This window comes from Melopsittacus undulatus, chromosome 6 (genome assembly GCF_012275295.1).
Source record: "Melopsittacus undulatus isolate bMelUnd1 chromosome 6, bMelUnd1.mat.Z, whole genome shotgun sequence".
NCBI classification, from domain to species: domain Eukaryota; kingdom Metazoa; phylum Chordata; class Aves; order Psittaciformes; family Psittaculidae; genus Melopsittacus; species Melopsittacus undulatus.
Genome location: NC_047532.1, coordinates 34,382,335 through 34,406,675, shown reverse-complemented (window position 1 = coordinate 34,406,675; position 24,341 = coordinate 34,382,335). Strand labels below are relative to the sequence as shown.

At 36.0% G+C, this 24,341-nt stretch overlaps 1 protein-coding gene across 3 annotated transcripts in view; it reads left to right on the top strand.

Moving 5' to 3' along the window:
- Positions 1–24,341, top strand: part of DLG1 (discs large MAGUK scaffold protein 1) — a 173,757-nt gene that overhangs the window by 92,368 nt on the left and 57,048 nt on the right. For all 3 annotated transcript variants that reach the window (XM_031047205.2, XM_005147012.3, XM_005147010.3), the window contains exons 5-10: positions 13,963–14,061; positions 17,826–17,879; positions 20,280–20,330; positions 21,341–21,465; positions 22,677–22,846; positions 23,511–23,647. In XM_031047205.2, the coding sequence (XP_030903065.2) occupies positions 13,963–14,061; positions 17,826–17,879; positions 20,280–20,330; positions 21,341–21,465; positions 22,677–22,846; positions 23,511–23,647 (636 nt within the window). The remainder of the gene's footprint in view (positions 1–13,962; positions 14,062–17,825; positions 17,880–20,279; positions 20,331–21,340; positions 21,466–22,676; positions 22,847–23,510; positions 23,648–24,341) is intronic.

Here is a 24,341-nt window from a genome sequence, read left to right as displayed (position 1 = left end):
TCATGGTCTTAAGGCTTGGTCACCCAGTCTGCCTCTCCTGCCGCCTATCAGCAGGACCTTTCATCTGCTTTTGTCAGTAGAATTAGCATCTGTTTCTCCCCCTCCAGCAGTAATCAATGCCTTGGCAAGATGGCAATGGCAGGTACTTAGGACAGACAATACTTTTGTTTAAGCAAAGGAATTCCTTTAACTCCCTTGTACAATTTCTCTGTATTACCCCCCTGTACATTGGTTACCCGTGTATCAACTCAGCTATCATGGTAATTTAACCTAGATATCTCAAAAAATCCTAAGAAAATGACATCTGATAGATTCATCCTGAGTGATGCATCAGTCATGTGATGATCAGATTGGCAGGAATTAAACTTTAAATGTATCTAGGAAGGACTAGTGGTTAGATTAATAGTTTCAGAGAAGGTTACTAAGGAAACAAGTAGCAGGTGAATTCTTTACTGTTTCCTTAGGCATGTCTAAATTAGAAACATTGTGTCTCATTATGCCTTCTTCCAAGTACAGTACATGTATTCCTGTACATTTTATAAAACTATAAAATCTTCTTGTATTCTAATGTAATTGAGAAATGGCAGGAGTGCTGGCAGGTTGCTTTTTCTCTGGAGTTAGTTTTTATACCATCCGTTATTACTTTCACCTAACTTCATAAAATGTGGGACTTGGAAGATTTGTTTGACAGCTGCTAATTTGGATTTGAGCCTCAGTAACCAGCATAAAAAGATAAATTTTGATTTCTAGTTCTTAAAATTTTAAACAGTTCGATAGTTTTCTGTTTATAGCATTATCACTTAAAAATTTCATTTTACACATCCGTTAGTCCACTTTCTTCTTTTGCATGTTTTAAGAACAGCTTCTGCTTGCGTGTAGCTTAATGAGGGGAGGAGAGTCAGGGTCACAGGACCTCTTTTGGGGCATTTTGTTCAAAGAGTCTTAATGCAAAACTGTTGGAAACAGAATTCAGGTTGTTTTTAAGGAAATAACCTCCCTTGGCTGGAGATTCAGATTAATCTTTTCTATTCTGCTGCTGGCCCTATTTGGTTTTAATATGTGTCTTCATAAGAGCAGGTAGGGTTTAGGCCAGGGGGGCATTGGAGTGGTCTGTGCAAGTTGCAGCTTGAGCACCGGCCTGAGAAATCAAAGTCTGAAACCCAGAATTTCACCCATGGCCTGACCGCTGTTAGAGAGGTGTGGCTAAAGGTACATTTAGCTCAGTGTCTTCTTGTTCTGAGGATGAATAGAACGTAGAATGAAGAAAGTGTTTTTTTGAATAATAGTTGTAGGGAAGTAAATAAATGCAGGCTGTGACCTCAGGTCTTTTTTCCTTTAAACTGTTAAGTGTACAAACAAATCTACTAGCTTCTCAGTGTTGAAAGGCTTGAATCATTAGTGGAATTGTGTCATGTAGTGTTCTTGGAATTAAATAGGGATTATAAAAATGAAATTGCGATATTTTCTTTAAGTAGTTTGTAATCTTGAGTGTTGTCTGAATCCTGTTTTGTGCTTCCTCAGTTGTTAATTCAGAAGTCAGAACCCTTGTGTTAAGCCTTTCTACAGATTTTTTTTGTAAAGAAGAATTTAAAATGTTTGTATCCTAAAGGCTTCAAACATTTTAGTATAGGTTAGGTGTTCTAATCATCTGAACTAAAAGGAAATCGACCAAAATTATTTTCTAAACTAACATTCTGTCAATATTATACAAGAAACATTAATGACATTAGAGTCATAACTCAATAAAAGCTTACACTGCTTCATGTATTTTAAAGTATTCTGAGAAACTTAAGCTACTTCTTGTGAGAGTTATTGTTACCTGCTTTTTTTTGTAGCAGTGTAATTAATATTTCTTTTATACAGAGTAAATGAGGTAAGGATATGCCACACAAAGCATCTGGCAGACGTTTTGGTCAGTGTGATACCCACACAAAATGCTGACTTCACACGATCCCAGGTTTTGCCTAGCACTGACACAGAATGTCAAATCTTGCACATCAGACCTAACTTCTGCAGAGCCATTTGGTTATCAGTGCAGTGTTGTCTTCCCAGATGAGCTTTACCACCTGATCTCTGGCCTGAACCTCATCCTCTGGCTCCTGTGTCTTTGTCCTTAACAGGTGAGTCTTCGTGGAAACAAGGGGGAACTGTTTAAATTACTTCTGCACTCAGTTTGGATATGCAAGCACTTAGCTCCATTTTAGTTCCAGTTCTATCTGATTTGGCCTAGTTCCAGTTCGTGAGATGGAGAGGCTGTTTTTGTATGAAACCCAGAATGGCTCAGGCTTCTTGTTCTGCTCAAGAGGTTAAGCAGCTTCTGTGCTAGCTTGGGTATGGGCGCATAGTTGCACCACAGCCGTGGTTGTCCAGCTTTCATCATAAACTGATCAAATCTGACTTGGATTTCTATGGTGCAGTTAACTTGAGATCCAGGTAAAATGTGTATGGATAATCACAGACCAAAAGTCAGCTAATCTGTAAATTTTGTTTTTAAAACCACATTGTTTTAGTCAACATTGTAAGCTTAAAATTATACATAAATGTTTTCCATTGTAAGGTTGCATAAGGCCTTCTTTTCCTCACTTATACTGAAAAAATGCTAGAATCCAGAAATCTTCAGCAATCAGCATTAAAAGAAAAAAATAGTCTTGGGGAGTGAGTTTGCTCAAGTAATGCCAAGCATTACACCTGTTAACTTTTATAGTATTTTAATTTGTTGAGAACAATAAGGGTTTGACACTGCATAAAAGCTGCCTGTTTTGCTGAAATGTTGCAGGACTCCTGTGACTCATTCTAAAGCCTGGATGTGTTGTATAATGGGACTTATTTTGAGATTGTATTATAACTGCATGTTGTCATGGAAGCAAGTCTGAGGAGCTTCCAGTGTTTCCATGGTGTAAGAATGAATAAAATAATCTGATGAGATACCTCACTAGTAATTGCATGTAAAGATTTTAGCCTTAGCTCTGAGCAATGAAAAGGCAAAGCGTCTGGATAGCAATATAAAGCATTCAGAACTGCAGTGAAAGTAATAGTGTATATTTGGGAAGAATTCAGCACGGGTAAAGATAAAATGCTAATGCCACTTATGTGTACAAAGCTTTTTGTAAATAAACTATGGAGTGGCTTTAGTACAAAGCCACTTCATGTGTAAATCAAGTAATTAATTTTCCAAAACGTTCTGACATTTATGTCCTGGAAAAGCTAATGCATTTTAATTAATGGGTTGTTATAGATGGCTTTTCTTGTATGATTTTCTGTTTGCTGTTTATTGACATGAGGCAAATGACTGCTCATGATCAGTGTTTGAGGGCAAATTTGTTTATTTTAATAAAGAGATTTTTTGACAGATACAAGACTGTATCCTTAAGTATTTTGAGGGCAGTGAGGTGTTTTAAGTAAGTGAACATGAATGTTTCTTATCCTAAAGAAAAAACTGATCATGCTTTAGATGAGGTTCACATGAATCTTATGAATAATGAATTATACATTTTTTTTCAGCTAAAACTAAATCTCAAAAAAAAACTTTTGTAGAAAAGTAGTGGGCTACTTGTGTGAGTTAACTGATGCATTTCAGCTATTGAGAGAGATAACTTCATTGTATCAGAGCTAGATAGATTTAGGATATCTTTGCTATTTTAATGATTTATAAAGGACAAAATAAGCATGCTCTCTAGGAAGGTTTAATTATTCCTTGAATAATTTAGGAATTATTGGAAATTGTGTTCTGAGAGTTTATAAGAAGTGTCATATCTGTTAAAGCATGTAAACAATACCCAACTTTTATTACTGTGTTTTGATTTAATAGTGTTCTCAGGAGTGAACAGTCTATCACATCTGTTTCCTACCACAGCATACCCTTTCTGCTGAGAATTTCAAAAACTAAGATATTGACACCCTATAGCTGCCATTATTTTTTCTATAATAAAGTCTTAGAGCACATTTTCTCTGTGCCTGGTCTCTTCCTTATGCTGAAACCCTGCTTGGGCTTCTTGGTGGACTTTTCAGCATTATAATGACAGCTAGTATTCTTAAGGCTAATGTTACTTTAAATGGAGTTTTCTAGGCCTTGTTTTAAGTTGCAAATTAAATCCATTAAATTAATTCACAGTAGCACTTACAAACCTAAATGAGGAGCCTCCTAATTCTGTTTTGAGCTTGGAGTGCTGAATTGCTTGGTGAATACAGATGACTAATCTGCTGCATAGGTTTTTGTGCTAGATGTTTTGTATTGGGAAAACAGAAGTCACGAATTACCTTTATTAAAACCAATACCAACTTTGTGTACAGTTTGTATATTTTGTAATATAACTGAGATTGAGGTATTTCAGCAGTCCCTGAGGGATTTTGCAGGACAAATTAGTTGGAGCTAGGTAATTCTTTCTGAACAGCAGATATAAGAAGTGGACAGTGGCGGTCTCCTTTATATGAAACTTTGACTGTCGTGCCTGTAAGGATCCGTTTTTAGATCCTGATAGAGAGAGAAGAGGTTAGTTGCTGCTGCTCAGCAATTTTTGTAGATGAAGATTGCAATAGAGAATTGACAGTAAATAAATTGCTAGATTGTCTGTAAGTTCAGGTTGTTGTCACCATCTGTGATTTTACAGATACTCTGCTGTCACTGTTTTTCCCCTTTAGAGCTGTTTATTTAAGTTTTAAGTTCAGAGATTTAAGTTCATTTGAGTTCATGGTAAAATGCTGTGGGGTTTGAGAAGGAAACTAGGTTAGAGAATCAATTTGTTGGCTGAGTTAAAAAAATCCAACAACCTAAACACAACAAAAACAAACCAACCAGATAACCCCTACAGTTCAGACCTATTTAGCATGCTAGCTGTGTGTCTTTAGAATAGAGTGCTCACACAGATAAGATTTTTCAAGAGCCATAGTGTACTCTGAAAAAAGTGATGTCTGAAGTCAAGTCACAGGCATTAAGACTGGTCCTTTGAATCTACAAGGGCTGGGTAGGTAAACATTTTTATTTCTGGGATCCAGAAAAACCTTACAGTACTTACCTGGACTGATGTTACATCTCAAAGACGGCTTGCTTGGCCTAGTTATGTGCTAACCTATGCATCTTCATGTAGGCATACCCTGACAGGCTTCAGGCTCAGCTTCTTCATTTCTGTGCTTTCTATCCAAACTCTCCTAGGAGAAACCTGTAGCATAAAGGTGGAAAATGAGGTATTATTATTCCTTCATCCTTGGGATACCATAATAATCAGTCTTTGCTCCATCATAGCAAGGAACATGGAAACCCTTGAAGGGGTAGGAGGGTCAGAAACCCAAATCTGAAGCCAAAAAGCTTTGTACCCTTATTGTCAGTGCAGAATGATAAGCAGGCTTAATTGTAACCACCCATGGGTTGAGGCTATCTAAATTAAGCTTCTGATTTACCCTGGCCAGTCTCTCTTAAGGTTTTGTTTATGTTAAATTAATGTATGGTTGAAAACCAGTATGGAGTTTGCTGACTTGGATAGGAGAGTCTCAACGACACCTTCACCTCTGTGAAGTACTCCTGATAGAAATTTGTGACACCATTTGTACATGAGAGGTTAGGGCTGAAAACGTGCATGCATTTAATCTAATTTTAGCCACTGTGTATGAAATAGATGTGGCATCCATATCAAAACTGTAGTTACTGTACTAACATTCTGAGCAAAGTGGACAGGTGAGTTCATTTGCTGGGAAGTGCATTTTTAAAGCAAAGTAATGGTCTGTTGATAAGAGAACCTTTCTCACATGGAAGAAATAACAAGCCTGTAGAGAGGGAAAATCTTGACATATTAATGGTATTCTCTTTTTTGGGGGGTTCTGCTTCCAATTCTCTGTATTAGATGTGCTTTACCCTCTAGACTAGGTTATCAGCAACAGCAGTACTAATGCCTGGATATTAGTACTTTTTCAAAAAGTACCGATTTTTTGCAGTTTTCAAAATTCAGATACATGGAGCATATTAGCATGTCTGATTGTGTTACGTGCTGTTTTGATATGTGAGCATTGTTTGGAATTTCAAGTCAAATAGTAGGTTATGTCTAGATAATTCTACACTTTTTTTAGCTCTTGTGAAACTTGTCAATTTTTTATTTTATTTTTATTTTATTCCTGTGAAATTTTGTTTTGGCAGTAGGGAAATCTTGTGATATGTTTTGTTTCCAAATACCTTTGATGAAACACCTTCATTTTTATTTCAAAGTCCGGGAGAAACACACTAAAGAAAAATACGCATGTCTTAAATTTATTGCTTAAACAACACAAGTCACTGACATGTGATACTAAAGATCTGCCCAGGTCACAAGATAGCACTGACTTAGGGAGAAATATGGCAGAGATGGTGCATTAGTGTTCATGCTAGCTGTGTGGTTGGATTGAGCTGCTCTGGACAGCATACAGCTAGCATGGTTTCTAAATGAAGATTGGTGGCAGTTGTGCTTTATTCTTACCACTGTTGGACCCCACCAAACAGCTTGTAAATCCCTGAAGGTATGTTTAGAGAAGTATTGACTTTTGTGATTTTGAGAAATATGAATGCAGAGTTCTTAAAATAGCAAGCTTCACTAGTGGAATGTCCGGTGGCATTCTAGGATGTAGTTGAGAGAAAAGATATAAAACTACACTGCCAAACCTTAAATTATATATTTTTAGAAAGGAAATACACCTGTTATATTTAGCTTTGTAATTGGGTATTGAATTAAAATTGTTTCTTCCTACCACTTTTAAAGTTTTGTTCACTTTGGAAGCTATTCTATTTCCTACTTCAAGAAGAGGTAATGAATATGGGCTTGTGTCCATCAGTCAAGTCATATTAACATATGTTGCTGATTTTTGTGATATCTGCTTGAAGGCAAGGGAAGGGATGAAGTACAAAGTTATTTTTGGACGATTCTCCCAGCTATTAGAATTGCTTTTTGAAGTAGTGACTGTTGGTCATTGATGTTTTGAAAAAACACCTTTGCAGTCAATGTTGCTGGTCAAATATCAGTAATATTTTCCTTTTCCATGGAAAAGGAAATTTTGTCCTATGGATATTATTGTCACCCAGCTACTGAGTGGGTGTTGTACAGAATATGGAAAGAAATGGTACTTGACCTAAAACTGCTTGTAAAACGTTACTGGCACTATTAACTGATTGCTGCAAAGAAGCACTGTACATTTGATGTAGTAATTTGAAAGACTAAAATACTGATGATTCAGCTTTGTGTTAGCAACAAATTGTTCCGAGTCGGTGTGTAATATGAAAGCACAGCCTAATCCTGAATCCCCTCTGGTTGTGAAAAATCACTTAGCACTTGATATTAGAGTAGAGCAGTTCATGCTGGTAATGAATACAGTCTGCAGAGAACACTCGCAGATTCAGGCTTTCTGCAGTCAGAAGATGAGCTGCCAAACCTGTGCAGTTTTAGTTACGTAACTGCTTTTTCTCGCTTTGAATTATGCATACAGCCCACTGCCTCGCCAGAGACTTTATTATTTTTATTCCTAACAGTGCGACTGCGGGGCAGGCTCTGCCTTACCTCATGTGTGAATGTAATTGAGCAGAATGATCGCCATGACTCTCAAATATCTAACGTCTTTGAGAGTATCTTTTGCTTTCTCTACTGTCCTTTTTTCCTTGTAGTTTTCTTTTTTTTTTTTGCTGTTGTCTGTTTTCCTTTGTTTTCACAGTGATCATTCTAGATAAGCCTTACTATGCATTGATTATGTATTCCTTTCCTCTTCTCCCCATGTTTTTTGGACCAAAACACTGTATTTGCTTTCCATACTTGCATAACACTGAATTTCAGTGTGGTGTAAGTTTTTTCCCTGGAGGTTGTCCTGGCACATCATGCAGCCGTGGATGAGTTAGGTATTCTGCCTGTACCCTGTGTTCTTTGGCTGTGTTTTAGTGCTTGGACTGTTGCTCTTGGAACTGCAAGTGCTTTCAAGTTTTTGTTTTGTTTTAATTATTGATATCTTACTGATATCATCTTAGGGACCAAAGGCATGAGGGCTTCCAGAAAAAAACCCTTGTGCTGTTGTCAGCTATCTGCTACATTATCTTCATTCTTTTGCCACTGAAGCCAGCATGTCTGAGATCACTCTGGAGAGCTGTTAATTCCTTTGTCTTCTGTATTGTGTCTTTCTAGTTCCTGTTTGGAGGAGAGTATAGGAAGCCAGAAATGAGGTTTCCAAAAATTATGGTATCCGTCATCTCCTTCCTTGCCCTCACTTTCTTACTTAGCACATTTCAAAGCTGATTTTCTTTCTAATCAAGAGGTTACTTGGTTCTATGTGTTTTCAACAAAGTTGATGCCTCCAGGAATAAGATGTTCCTTTTGTATGTGGAACATCAGTTATTTTGGGATTTATTATGTACGCAAGAGAAAAGCCTTATCCACAACCCCCCTTTCTTCTTCCTTTCTGCATTTTAATAATTAGACAATGTCATGCTGAGTAAACCGCAAGCAATCTTGGTAACATCAAAAAAAAACAAACCCAAAACAGAAGTTTGAAGTCTGTGGCCTACAAAAGCAGCCATTTGGCACACTGTTGATACAAGATACAACATTCATTCAAATAATCCCTGCAGCCTGGAGAATGTGCCTCAGAGTTGCTCAGTAGTAATGCTTCTGTGGAAATTTCTCAAAGGAGAAAGAGCTAGTTGTGATGTGCTATTTTTGAACTGTTTATGCAGCCTCACAACATGCTTCCTTTCTGCCTTTGCTTTTCAGTTACAAAATCTAGAGATTACTGTTATCTAGAATAGAACAACCTGGGTGGATGTGCCCATGTGTATTAGTGGGACACAGTCTTCCAGCTCCCTGATAGTTCAGAAGCAAAAGATGTACCTACTGTGTGCATGCACAGTCTGCGAACGTTTGTATGACCAACATGTTTCCAGCTTCCTGTCACTGGCCAGAAACCTTTCTGTCTCTGCATTTATGAATATTGCATTAATGGTATGTTATGTAGTACTTGATAACATCCATTCTGGGTAGATGATGAGACATGGCAGCTCATGTTGATTAGGACAGCATCTGTCAGTTCCTATTTATCTCTTAATATCTATGCTAAAAATAACTGGAAATCTTTGTACTTAGGTCTGTATTTCTAGTTTTTTTATTCTGTGAAAATTATGCTAACTCATTATATAAATATTCAGATGTGCTGTAGGAAAGTGTAGAGGGAGAGGTAGAATAACCATGTTTTAATGCTATGAACCGATGAAATATCTCAATTTTATCTAAATACCATATCTGACCAAATCAAGCATTGTTTCCGATGGGCTTCATTCTTATCATATCCAGCACCAGATACTCAGGTTCACAGCATATTCCTAGCTGAAAGCAATGGTGCAAGAGGCAGATGGTGTTTGCTGTGACTGCCCCACCAGTGCAAAAGGTGGTGGTGTGTCTGCTGTTGAGAAGATTTCATGACCGCTGCCTTAAGCCTCATTCTTCCTTCTGTAAGGCTAGGAATATAGGTGTCACTGTTTAGCTGTCAGTTTTCACATAGACTCAGTGAAATTAACTCTTGATCCTTACCTCTTTTCAGAATGATGAAATAATAAAAAAAAGCCTGGTAAATATAATATTCTACAACATGATTAAATCGAGCTTGCTCCTCATTGTGTGCTTTATTTGGGGGTGTGGGTAGGGGTTGTTTTGGAGCTTTTTTGTTTTGAAAATTGGGGTAAAATTATAATGTAGAGATCATGCATCCTTGGCATTAAAACCTACATGAGTAAAATAAAGAACTTGTATTTCTTTGAATTTCTGAACAATGTGCACCTTAAAATTGTGGTCTCAGGGTGCTGTTGTATTTCATGAAAATACAACTCTTGAACAATAACAAGAATTAATTTTTGTTAATAGTGGTCTGAACAAATTTGTTTTCTTTGGAAGTTTAATGTTAAAATCTTGTACAACATATCAGTCCATTTAAAATTCATATACTTTTCATCATAAGCTTCTTCAAATTCCTTAGTTTGCAGCTCTCCTAAAGTGTTCAGAAAAGTAGAGGAATTTAAGAATAGGTGTACATCTTGGACAAGTTTTGAGGTGGTAAAATACAACAGATGTTAGGGACAGTAGGAGTTTATGGGAGAAAGAAAATAGCTAGAACCTTTCATAGCTTTTTAATAAAGTCAGATGACTTTTGCCATCTGTTCAATAATTTCTGCAGTGCATTGATTATTTATGCCCAGCAAATTGACTGTTGTGTGGTGGGTTCAATGGTGCTCTTTAAATAGAGTAGGAGAGTACACAACACGGAGTACTAGCTAAAACAGCATTAGTCTTTCTTTCTATGACCATAATCCAGAAAACCGTTCTGGGTTTGGTTTATTTTACTTCCCTTTTTTTTTAATTTTTTTTTTTTTTTGCAAAAGGACTGTTTGTGGTGTTAGTTTCATGACTGCTCATGATGGTGAAATTGGAACACTCAAGCTCACTGATTTAATAAGGAGCCCGAGAATGGAAATACGTCAGAATCTTCATATGCAGCCAAAGCAAGCCTTCCTGGCATCAGCAGCGGGCACTGAGCGTTTGTCCATCTTTTAGTTCATCCACACTGCCAGGGCCTTCTAAGCACAGAGGAAAATTTTACAAACCTACGTGATAGTGTAAAAAAGAGTCCTACAAAAAGCACAGCAAAAGTAAAAAGCTGCTAGTGGTTGGGTATCTGACGGCTCATGTTCTAATTGTTCTTTAGAAAAGGTATGTATTGCACAGTTATTTATAGATGCATATTTTTAATGACAAGTGTAGGAAGTATGTCACTTTTTTTGTCTAGTTTTATCACTGCTTTCTAGAGACTTTGTGTAACTTGGTTGTCTTTCATATTGTATTGCTGAAAAAGTAGCAATAATTGAAGTTTGTCTGGCAAAGAAATTTTTCTGCTCAGTGTTTTCCCATTTAAGATTGTTATTTTGTGGTACAGTATGGGATTTTGCAGTAATTTCTTGAAGGTGAGAAAAATCTGGCTTGCTTGCTTTTTGTTCTCCAAAATGTATCTTTTACGACATTACAAGAAGCTGCATTATGGAGTTTGCTGGTTTAGTTGGTCTGCTATAGGATGTGTATGGTGCTCTGATTTAATTTCAGGTTAGTTGGTATTTCCTCACAGAAGGAGTTACTCTGTGTTGGTTAAACATGAGAAAATGTGTGTGGTCTTCCTTTTCACAACATCTGGACTTAGTATTAGATTTGGAGGCATATATTTAAATTGATGACTTAAAGGCATTGTTATCTTAGCTTTTTTAAACATACCACTGTGTTGTAGGTGTTGGCACATTTATTTGGGCTGACAGCTCTGTTAACGCGAGTTATTGTTCAAGTCATGCATTCCTATATCTAGTAGTGGTTGGAACTAGATGATCTTGAGGTCCTTTCCAATCCTAACTATTCTATGATTCTATGATATTTGTTTGCTATAGTTCATGTATATTTAAAACATGGTTTTTAACTGGTCTGCTATCTTCTTTCTAATTTGTGTTCATTTAAACCAGGATCATTAAATGTTTCAGTCAGACATACTTGGTTTAAAGTTATTTGAGGATAAGCTTTTTTTTTTTTTTCAGAATTCCTTAGTGTATTTTGGAGAATTCCTAAAAATTATAAATGCTTCTTAAAAATTCTGTGGAAGAAAAGCATTGAAAGTGATACTCTGGGCTATTGGAGCTTATTCAGCTGCTCTCAGATACCTGTATGATATAATCATTTTCAGACTGATTATGTGCTATACTAAAATAAAAATTAGTGGTGTTCTTTTACAAGGATGTCCCTGGTCTTCTTTGACTGACAATTAAAAGTACTTCAGTTTCTTGCATTGTCATTGCTTGTGGTAGCCATATTGCCTCATCAGTTCATTGTATTCCATGAAATGTCCAAGTGAAGACACTCTTACCTTTGTTTGGAGTTGAACATCCTGTGAAAGTGGTTGCCAGTGTTGTCTCCTTTTTCCTAACCCACATGGTAGTGAAGGAGACTCAAGAGGAACATAGCCAGGATGCTTGGAGAAGCAGGGAGCATTTTTTTAAGCAAAACCGACAGCACAAAGGAAAAATATGACAACAGTGCTAACAGCTTAGGAGACTGGAACCAGAAAGAATTAAAGGACTTTGAACAGTGTCAGTTTTGAAATAATGATAGAAATTGGAACTGGTTGTAAGGATTCTTGAAGCATTTGGGAATGACAGGCTCAGAGACATGTGGGAGTTAAGAATTGAGAAAAGAGAGAAAGCAGGAGGGAAATAAATCTGTCATTGGGGTGCAGATTGATTGGCCCATAAGGAAATCAGCTGTGACTTGGTCAGTTCTTTTTCTAAGCAGAAGGGCAGGGAGGTGTATGATCAGTATCTAAGAATAATTTCAGTTTGTTTTTAACCTTCTCATACTGCAGGAGTTGCAATTGTAAAGCTGGATTTTTTCTGTCCTGCTGGTATTTAGCTTTTCAGCACTAATGCTGTGTAATGTTTTGATATGTAATATGTGTATATTTGAAATTGTGGTTAACAGTATTTTTACTATGTACATACATGGGAAGCTGCTTACTTTGGAACAGGGCAGACTTGAAGCAGTGGCTTATTTTTTGCATGTGTAGAGCTTAATGATTGCTCAAACTGTTTAATTCAGTCTGTCCTCTAAAGGTTGCATCGTTCTTCCAGTAACTGGAAGTTTTGTTGCCCTGAGTACTTCCTGCATCTGTTGCAAAAACGTGTAGTATCACTTTCTAGGCCAGTTTAGATGTTCCCTCACCTTTCTTTTTGTAACACTAGAAAGATTGTGCTGTTGTCTATAGATGTAATGATGCCTAAATTACATTGGTAGTAGACTTTCAAGATACCAAATCTTGTTCTTACATCTTCCAATAAATGCAACTTTTTTCACCAGCTGTTCATTTTGGGTAGATGGAGTTGAAAAAGCCCTTTGTAGAAATACCATACATACATTTATTAAGGGTTGCTGCTCTTTGGCTGTTTCAGGTTTCTTTAATATTTGCTTTTACTCTTTAATTTAGTGTATAATATTGTTTTATGATGCAACTGTGTTTTAAAAAGATCTGACTCTTAAAATATGCTTAATACTATTATGTTCTGGTATTCTGGTTCATTTTCAGGATTTAGTATTTTCTGTGTCACTATGTTTTGTTTATAGATCACAAGAATGTCCTGTAACAACCAAGTTGCAAGGACTTTGAAGTGCTGTTCAGATTGTAATTTCAGTAATAGTTGCCAGTATTTCATGTTGCTGGCAGCTCGTTAACAACCAGCATGTTAATGTCCCAGAATGATTTGAGTCAATGTTTTGCTAAAAATGCTATTGGTAATCCTGTTCCATTACACGTGAAGTGTCAGTAAGCTTTGTGATTTTTATTTTAATGATAATTCCTAGACTAAAATTCTTTTGGTCTGAAGGTGTGTTGTAAACCTGTATGAAGATCTTTGAAACGTAGATAGAATCTATTTAGGAGCTTCTGTACATTTGACTAAAAATATTTCTTTGGGTTTTTTGCCTACTTCTGAAACCTTAATGTACTTCTGATTATACCCTTTTATTGAAAAGGAATATTAACTTTGTTCAGTGCTATCAACTTTAGCCAGTGTTTCCTTGCTTTTGCACACTGTTGTATATTGGTGAGGGGCTTCTGTTGTGAAACCAGTCCACAAAAAGCCTGAGTGTGTCTGCTGACATAAACAGGTTTTCTGTTGGACCCCAAAGTCTCATCACTCTGTACTGCAAGGTGAGTAGCTTGGTATAAATGAACAATCTGGATATGTCTTTCTACTTTGAGTTCTTTGGCATTAGCATGCGGAGAATGCATTGCCATATACTGTGTGGTGAAAGGTGGCTGTTTGTCTTCAGTTGTAGGTATAGTCTAAATCCATATGCTATTTCAGATTTTTTTTAAAGCTGTTAAGTTTGAATTTTGTTGAAAATGTTTTCTGTTTTTTATTATTTTTGACAATTTGTTGGTGATTTTTAGCCCACAGAAGCTGTTCCTTCCTCTTCTCCCATTGTCCCTGTGATCCCTGTCCCACCAGTCCCTGCTGAGACCACTGTCATCCCATCCACCATACCACAGGTTTTTATTACTTTTTTTTTTGTTGTCATGTGTGTGTAATTTTGTTCAACTTTTATTTATGCAATTTGTTTCATTGTTGTGTTTAAATTAACCTTTTGGTATTCTCACACACACAGCTTTGAGATGAACTGTGGAATAGCCAAAATAGTAATACACTAATTTCATCCTAATTTTTGTTTGTTTTTATAGCAGATTTCAGTCAATTTAGAATACCTAGATTTTTGTATGGAAGTATATTAGTAAGCTATGAAATAACTAAAGAGAAAAAAGCAACCAAAAGAATGGAAAGAAATAATAGGACATTGTATGTTCACGTAATACTTTTAGAGCTATTTCATCCTTGCTGAAATGTTATTGCTTGATTTTTGTTTATGAGAAGAAAATTCTCTGTCTCATACAAATACTTAATGCATGTCTTTCACTGATTACACTTGCATGAAGTTTCCAATGTTCTCCAGGCATTTGTTAGTATTGGTGTCCTTGGGGGCACTATTGTGCCCCTTGAGGGTTCAATTCCCAGTGTATTTGACTTACAAAATGTGCTTCCCTTCTGGACCTTCATCCTTTAGGTCACATAATGTCCACATGCACAAACCCCAAGCAAACCACTGGAGGGGTGGGGAGGGGGAGAAACAAAAAACCCTCAAACCCTGTCAAGAGAAATGAAAGCAGTAAACATTAGTTAACATTAATATTCTGCATATAACTTGGAATATGTGATGACAGCATAGCAAGCTTATGGAATAATTTAGGATAGGTAGCAGTGACATTTATAGAATCCCATTCTGCTTTGATTTTTTTTTTTTGGAGGGGGGGATAACTTTTCTGTCACTTTCAGTGCGAGTGTCTCAAATGATGAAAAGATGGACCACTTTTTGGAATTATGTGGTAGCAGATACTGACTTTAAAAAGGAATGAAGCTGTGCAGAACATTACTGGAATATTTTTGTAGTCAGTATTTTTTTTTCCGAAGTTCTGCTTTCAAGCCACATGGCTAAACTTCCAGCAGGTGCTGATTTTTTTTTTAATTAAAAAGTCTCTTCTACATTGTTAAAATTTTGCATAATCCAATAATTATGAGAAGTTTTACAGTCGGCTGTTTTATGTTGCAAGTTCTGGTGGATGTGTGTCTACACAAATTTGTCACCCATGCTTTTCCCAACAAACAGATCAGAAATCTGATTAGTTTCAGAAATACTTGTTACAGAGGGATTATGCCCACATCAGGATTTGGGGCACACTGTCTAGTGCAGCCAGTGGACTTCTGCTGTCAGCCTTCATGGATAAAGATTACTGAGTCTCCAGTGGCTTGTACTTCAGGGAATTGCCACTAGGCTAAGTTAATCTAAAGCAAAATAATTATTTCTGTATGTATTTGTACTGTCTTTGGCTGCCATTGTGGTGACAGTAGTACTGCCCACTGATGATGCTGAATTATAGGCAGAAAAGTAAGAATTGTGTGATCTGTGTCTTTGACTGCATAGAAATGTCTGCAGGAGTTAGCTGTATAATTCTGCCCCGTTGTTGATTCTAAGCAATTAGAAAACACTACCAAAATTGTAACCAACTTTGGATTTGGCAGATTGCATTTTTGAGGATAGATGTGTCTCTGTGATTTGTAATCACTTTTAACCCCCTAGGCAAACCCTTAGTCTGCTTGTAAACAAACTTGTCAAATGGCTTTTAAATATTTGAAACAAGCCCTGGCACAGAAGCTTGAAATTGTTAGATGATTTGGAGAGCTGTTGCAAAACAGACTGAAATACCAGGTCATTCTTCCAGAAACCTTTGGATGTTTTGATTTGTATGTTGTCTTGCATCTTTGCAGTGTCCAGGCACACCTTTAGAATGCCTGACACAAAGCTATTCTCCTTCCTGCTTGGAAATGATGGCAATTTACTGCTTCTTGATAGAGGATTCAGATAAATGCAGGAGGAGTGTTAAGACCAGTCTCTTAAGTTATGGAAGGTGTTTTGCATCAGTTGACTAGTTTGTGCCTCAAACATACACTATTCATGTAGAAGCCCCACCTAGTAGTAGCAATTTGCGGTTAGACTTCCTCTTCTTTCTTTAAGACATTAAAACACTTGTCAGCCTCAAGAACAGATACATGAGAAGGCAGCTGACACTGGCACTGCTTTTTTAACTATCCTTGGATAGTGCATTAAGTTAACAATATTAAATTATTTAAAAATCAAAAATTGTGAAATGTAAAGAATATGACTGAACTTTCAAAATGAATCTTGTTTTCTATTTCTAAATTAAAAATCTTTTCGTAGTTGCGGCACAAATATAAAATAAATATATGTACACTAGTCTCTTGTAGATTCAGTGGAGATGAGAAACCTAATGCCTCATATTTCGTCAGGCTCTCATTAATAAAATGCTTTGTTTTGTTTAGGTTTTCTTAAAATTGTGTTAATTGTAAAGCTCTTACAGGGATAGTGATGAATAATTTGTTTGGTATTTTTAATACAGGATCTTTTAATCTTATTTTAACAGAATTTGCGCTTGAATAAGAAATCAGAATGTAATTTAATGGCAGAAAATGTGAGGAATAGCATTGTTTTGACAGATTTTTGTTGGAATACTAGTAACTAATAGTTGATTTCTGTACATGCTTCTACTAAGAGAATTGCTGGGTGAGAGAGGTTTTTGATAGCATCTTTACAGACTTTAAGCTTTAGGAATTATGAGTTCTTCAGAAGTATGTTGTTATGGTATTGAAATTAAAATGCAGTTGAATCGCAGAGGTCTGTGAGTTTAATGCTAACTTCTATTGCAGGCTGTTAAGCTGTCTCTAAATTTATTTCCACACACATGTGCATACATAAGTGATTAAACAAATAAATAATGTCTTAATTTTAAAATTATGGATCTGTATATATATAAATCTTTGCTTCATAGAAACAATAAGGACATTAGCTTTCATCGATCTACACATTTGGTTGGTTGGTTCTTAGAGAAGGCTAGATGCTGCCTGTTTCAAAGGCAGATACTTGATGTAAAAATAGGGAATCTGTTGGATGCATTTCACATGTAAATCCCGTAAGTCTGTATGGAGATTTTTTTTTTTTCTCCCAGTTGAAACCACATTTTTTTGCAGAAGAAAAATCTCATTAACATCAGAGAGTAAAAGTGTTAGCTTACCTACCAGTTCCTGCCTAGCAAGAATGGTATACTACTTCATATGTGTAACAGTAATATCTGACTACTTACTGCTTGTGAATCCATTACAATTTTCTGATGGAATCACGTGCTGCTGTGGTAAGTGAAGTTCTGCTGTGGATTTGCTTTCACAAGTCAGTTTTGTAGATGCTTTTTCGCAAAGTCTGGATTTCTGTAAGTTTCCAATTTGCAGGTTGAAGAGGAAAGCAGGGTGGGGGAAACGGTTTCTTGGTATGAAGAAAGAGGAGCACTGGTTGATGAAGCAACTTCTGAATGTCATACCACAAGTACTACAGTAACTGATGTATCAAAAGATAGCATGACTCAGTTTTTGTTTTGTTTTTGAAAAACAATATAATAAATGACAGAACTTGTGTATAAAATACGAGTTTGGAGATTTTAAGAGCGTTGCTTAGTGGAAAAAACCCCAAACATTTCAGGGTAGAAACAAGGGTTTCAGTAGGTGAATCCTGGAGGTTCTTAAGCTGAGGCTCTTTTAATAGAACTTTGAGAAACACAGCAAATTAAATATTTATAATTATCATTAGTGTTGCTTTCTCTTGTGCTGTATAATTATTTTTTTTCTTTTGTTAAAGGCAAACCCTCCTCCCGTGTTGGTGAATACAGATTCTTTGGAGACACCAACATACGTAAGTCTACACTTCCTTTCAGTTATAACTTAGATAATGCTTTGTGTATGTTGTTGTGCAGATCTGTTGTTACTGTTTTATAAAACTGACTTTACCTCTGTGGCATTTGATTTCACTAGCTGGCCTGATGGTCATTTGAAGTCCTTACATACCTGTTTCATACATTAAAAAACAATAAAGAAGCAAAAGCAAACAAAAAAAACCCACAGTTGTTTGAGGTTCCAGAGTTTATGTTCAGAGAACAGTCTGTTTCTTTCAGCTGTGTAGGCAGATGCTTTAATATTTAATGTGGCCATTTCTCTTGCGTTTCTCATAAAAAACACTTCTTCATGCAGTGGCTACGCTTAAGATTTTGGTGTTCTAAATGTTCATAACAATGACTTGGTTGTGTTTTGAAGAGGAAGTCCTGCAAAATAAAGGTATATGTGAAAATTTGCAAATGGTGGAATTGACAGTGATTTTTAATCATTTGATGTATCCTTGCTCCTGTCTCAGCTAATGTTTGTTAGAAAAAATAAATTCAAAAGTTGTTGTTTTTTTTTTTTTTTTAAAAGACTGTAGAAACTGAGCTAAACTGGAAGATAAAAATGATGGAGATTCTTGTTTGCTCCTGTTTATCCAGATGATATTTCAAATTGGGTGTTGGAAGGTTTGTACATAGAAATAAACAGCGCAAAAGCATTGGCTTTGTTTTGCCTAACAGTAATGACTAGGGAAATGAATCCCTGTCCTTGTTATTTATATAAAAAAAAGCACAAACAAAAAAAAAATCAAACCAAAAACCCCACATACTGATCAGTCATCATGAACCATTTTCCAGGTACTGTAATGCTGGATGACTAGTTCAGTTAATGCATGTTGTCATCCTTGTAAGTAAATAGCTCAAGGAGTAAGCTAACATACAAACTTCCTGATCACAGTGGCTCCTTTTGTGTCAGTGTAGTAATAGATATAGTTTCATGTATTCATAAGGTCAAGACCACTTCCCCTTTTAATGGGCAAATATCACGTGTTGAAACCACAGGATCTTTTCCATTAAACAAACCACTAAGGAAATGATAATTTTTGAGGTACTGCACAAAGAAGATGATAATAATCTGTTATGTCTGGAATGGACATGGCTCGTATTTTTGTGAAGGGGAGAATAATTCTAGATTGAGGAAAGACTGTAGTGAGGAATAAATGAGCTTGACAGTATGTAACCCATGAAGGTTCATGTCCAGTTCTTGGAGCTTTTAAATATGTTACATAAAGATGCAAGGAATCAAGTAGACGTGATTTTAACTTTCTTTGGGTTGTATTCAAGTCCCCTTTTTTTATTCTCTGCTAGAAAACCGTACAGATCTTTTAAAATGCTTTCTTCTATGCATGTTTTGTGTCCTTAAAATCTTGAATAGTATATTAAAAAGTACAGAAGACTACCAGGGATCTTAAGAATACACGAGATGCTTTGTAAAGTAGTAGTATAAATGCTGTTTCTTACTTTGTTAAATATTTAATCCTAAAAGGCTTGAAATAGGGAATTTCCTGTACCTGCGCAGTGTATATGTTCCTCTAGGTAACTGTGGAGGAATGAATTTGAGTTCCAAGATATCTTAGTAATTAAAAAATGTTAGGGTTTTTTTTTTATAATTACCTAGTAATCATAAAAATGTTTATAATGTTTCTATATTAAATATTCCTAAGAATTTGATATTTCATTGTTTTGGCTTAATTTAGATATTTATTGCCTCTGTTACTTGATTCTATTCCAGTTCTGTAGATGCCAAAGAATGTCCTTTCTAGCTTAGGGATAACAAGGCTTACTTCAAGTATTGGGGCTTTTCATGTAGCTTTATCAAATAATCTTCTAAACTTCTCTTTTGGTCCTGTTTTAATTGGCTGATCTTTATATGTAACATGATAAATGCTAATAGAAATATATAAACAATTGCTAAACATAGCTTTATAAGGATCTTGCCCATTTCTAGTGAGAAGTGGCATAAAGCATCAATCTTTGATTCTTCTCTGCTCCGTGAGAAGCAAGTTTGAAAATACTGCTCTTTTCTATGCAGTTTCTTCTGTAGCCCATGACCTCTTATTTTTTCTCAATTTCACTTGCCTTATGGCCTGAGGAACATCTGAGGATGTCAAGAGCACTTTGATTGGTTTGGTTGTTTTTCCCTGGCGATCAGAAGAAGAGGCTCTCTGCTCTAGATTACCTGCATAGAGCAGCCTGCTCTCTGAAATCTTGACTTTATAAACTCATAGAAATTCATGTACAGTGTGAAAATCCCATGTCCCCTCTGAGCTCAGTGGTCACTGAATCAGCTGAGATTTGGTGGGAGTGAACTGCCAGCCAAACAAACTGTTGTGTAAAGTATAAAATACTTTATAAGTCTCAATTTTCTTTCTTTATAGGTCAATGGCACAGATGCAGATTATGAGTATGAAGAAATTACTCTTGAAAGGGTAACGTGATAACTATCTTTCTGTATAATACTTTAATACTAAGAATTAGCCTCTTGATACTGCTAAATGGCAATACAAAACAAACCACTCTTTACTGTTTTGATTCCTCCTCTCCCATGTCCCCCTGCCTTTTTTTTCTTTAGGTAGATTATTTAAATAAAATAAAAATGCACCCAGTTGCTGGAGCAGGAATAGCAGTTTTTATTAATATCCTTGACCATTAAGAGTAATTGGGGGAAGGTTCTTCCTGAGACATACTGCCTTTAATGTTATTATCTAGGCTTGTAGAGATCAGTAATACAAATTATGATCTAATTTCCTATATTTGCCATTTATGATAGGTGTTTACTTATACCACTAAGTTTTATATTGAGATTCAGGCTTCCAGTTGACATTACAAGTGACATATTCATTGCTTTGTTATATTTGCAATTTTGAGATCCATCTCAGTTCCCTTTTACTGAGTTGCACTGTTAACAAAAAGGAAAAAATGGTTATATTTGATGCCTGTGCAGTTCTGGTGGTTACTGAGAAGGTGAAGAGTTCTTCCAGTAAGGGAGGGCAACCTTCAAAGAGAAATGTCTGTCTGAATCTTTGCATCTGCTAGGGTGTATTATGTATGTGACACAAATCACTTGGAGCTTCTCCAGGAAAAATAATTATTTACAAATAATGAGAAGCAAATCTTTGTATGAATAATCTCAAAGATCTAGCTCACTAGACAGGGAAGGTTTTTGTGTAGTTCACTTCAAAGAGAAAGCTGTGGAGTTGGGACTGTATCTCTTAGGTTTATGTAATGATTTAAGTTCTGGTTACATCTGTGAAAATAAGTATAATTATATCTTACAAATGGTTGTATGTAGTATACTGCTTGAAGCGTCCTTTAACATTTTTTTATCACTGAAAATTATACAGATGTGGTTCTATATTGAATCAAATAGATATGCTAGAGTGTCTTTGTCCCCAAAAAAGAAATGTGTAATTAATTTTTTTCCCCCCTCTGCCTTCAGGGAAATTCAGGACTTGGCTTTAGCATTGCAGGTGGTACAGACAACCCACATATTGGGGATGATTCAAGTATTTTTATTACAAAAATTATAGCCGGGGGTGCAGCTGCACAGGATGGAAGATTACGGTATGATGATTTTCTGTGTTGGGTTGCTAAATGTTTATTATTATATTTTCAAACAGTAGATAAAACATTTTCTGTTACTTCCAGTAGTTTTATCATGCTGTATTACATTCAGTAAGTTTTTCTTACAGAAGTGGTTTGTAAACAATAAAAAATGCTTGAGTTGCCCAATTTCCACCCTTCCCAACACCCTCCAATAAAATCTGCATGTAAGTGAAATTAAGCATAATTATCACCTTGTCTGTTTGGGGATATCAATTGATTGTGCTGTATATTTTGTAGTCCTTAATTCAATATGTAAAGGAAAAGCTTAGATTGCATAGGTAGCTCTTGGTTTTCTATGTGCAGATTTTCTGATCTGCAACATAGTTGAGCTTAATAACAACCCTGTTTTATGCCTGGCATGCTGTGTCTTCATTTTTCAAAGATACTGCACATCTTCAGAAGCAGTATTTTTTATTTAAATTGAGTACTCCTTCTCCAGTATGCCCCATTTTCTTATTTATGGACTGATACTACTACTGAACTCCTAGTGAGGAAATGTTGGCATATTACTAGATGGTAGCAAGTGATACTTGAAATTAGCCTTGGAGGCTACTGTTAGAAGTTAATAACAAATTGTGTTGAATATTTTTTCTAACCCAGAACAGTCTTTAAGTATATTCCTGTATTACTGTATGGAAAAAAACCCACATCTGATTATAGGACCAGCTTTTTTCCCTTGTGTTGTCGCAAACTTGCCCTGTCATTTTCTGTGCAAATGACGCATTAGGGTTTTTAGTCCTAGTAAGTGTATTCCAAGGCTTCATTTTAGCTGTTGCCCATTGTCAGAGGTACATCTGGCAGAACCTGGTGACAGGTGGGTCAGGCGGGTCAGGCATTATTCTTGGTGTAATGAGAGCTCAGTGTTATTATAGCAACATGTTAAATAGAATGGAAGGTCAGCCCTTAAACAGCTTGTGAAAAGCAGGAATGGAAGTTGACTTGTTCCTTTCATGGCTTAAAACTAGTGTGTTCTCATTGTGTGTCTTCTAGGTTCTGATTTTTTTTTTTATTCTTTCTTACAGGCCTAAACAAAAGGTAGTTTGTACAAACCTCAGCTCAAAATACTGTCTAAAATAATAAGTATAGTGTTCTGTAGATAAAATATTAGGCTCCTAATTTGTCTGCTCTGCTGTAACACAACAGCTGAACATGACTGTTTCTGTCTCTAGGGTTAACGATTGTATTCTACGAGTAAATGAGGTGGATGTTCGTGATGTGACACACAGTAAAGCAGTTGAAGCACTGAAAGAAGCGGGATCAATTGTAAGATTGTATGTCAAAAGAAGAAAACCAGTCACAGAAAAAATAGTGGAAATCAAACTTGTAAAAGGGCCTAAAGGTACGTAGGAAATACACAGCTTCTGTTTCACAAGAAGGATAAAGTAGATGATAGATTTCTGCATTTATTTTCCAAAATAAAATAGAACCTTGCATATAAAATTAAAGGAAATACAGAATAATGAAAGATAAAATAATGGCATCTCAGATGCTTCTGGATTTTCATCCATGTGTCTTGAACTTTTTTTGTTGAATGCATATTTTTTTTTCAAGTGATGAAAATGTTATTCTGATAACATTTATTAATTTGAAAATATATTACAAATGGGAATAAAATATTTAATTAAATTATCCAGAAAGGGTCTTGAAGACATGAAAAAAAAAAAACCGAAGTATTGCTTTGTTTCTGTATGTGTAAATGTAGGACAGTGGTTCTTTAAATGTCAGTGGTGATGATTTAGCTCTGCTGTGAGCATCTCTCACAAAGTATTACATAAATTATTTAGCTTTTGATTTTCAGAAATTTTGTAAATGTTACGTATTTTCCCGAACTTTCTGGGAAATTATGGAGTTCACATGGAAAGGCATCCAGTATTGCTTCAGCTAGAGCCTCATATTTTTTTGTTATGTGTAGGTGTGATACAAGTAGCTTTATTAGGAACATAATAATGTGAATCTAATGAATGCTAAAAGGTTTCTTGAGTAATGACTTTATCTTCAAGCAGGTCTTGGTTTCAGTATTGCCGGTGGTGTGGGAAATCAGCATATACCTGGAGACAACAGCATATATGTAACCAAAATCATTGAAGGCGGGGCAGCACATAAGGATGGCAAGCTTCAGATTGGAGACAAACTTTTAGCTGTAAGAAAGAGCTGCTTGCTTTTTTTTTTTTTTTAATTTATTTTAATGGTCATTCACTTTTAAGCCCAGTAAGGGCATGATTCATTTTGTGCTTAAGCAGCCTGCTGGTAGAGTGTTATTTTATAGAAATTGGTAAAAAAATTGATATTGCCAGAAAATCACTGATAAGTGTTAAATCTCTAGCATTTAACACCCTCTCATCAAGAAATCTGTTCCTCAGCCCAGTGTTTCATAGAAAATTTGTGTGTCTATTTCTGATGCCTGCATTTATTTTCCTGGGATCTGAGTGACAGGCTTGTAAACCAGCTTACAATGGGATTGTTTCTCTTTTCAAAGAATAATAATCGAAAGGAACTCCTTGTACTGGTGGCTGGCCAGCTTGCAGTGGAACTGCTGCTTACATTGAATTTCAGTGTTTCTAATGCTTTCACTGGGGTAGTTTTTTGTTTTTTTTGGGGGGGGGTAAAGGGGGTTAAGCTTAAAATACTTTGAAGTTGAATTTTCTATGCACAAAGAAAAACAACTTTGAGCTTTCTTAAATTCTGTCTGCAAATGTAGTTGTCCAGCTAGGAAAACAAGAGCCAGAGCCGGGCTCTGAATGAATTTCTGAGCTGTAAACTGAACTCTTGTAAGTGTAGCTGCTCTCCCCTCCTACGTCTACCAAGCAGTACCTGCATCTGTAGGAGCTCTGAGT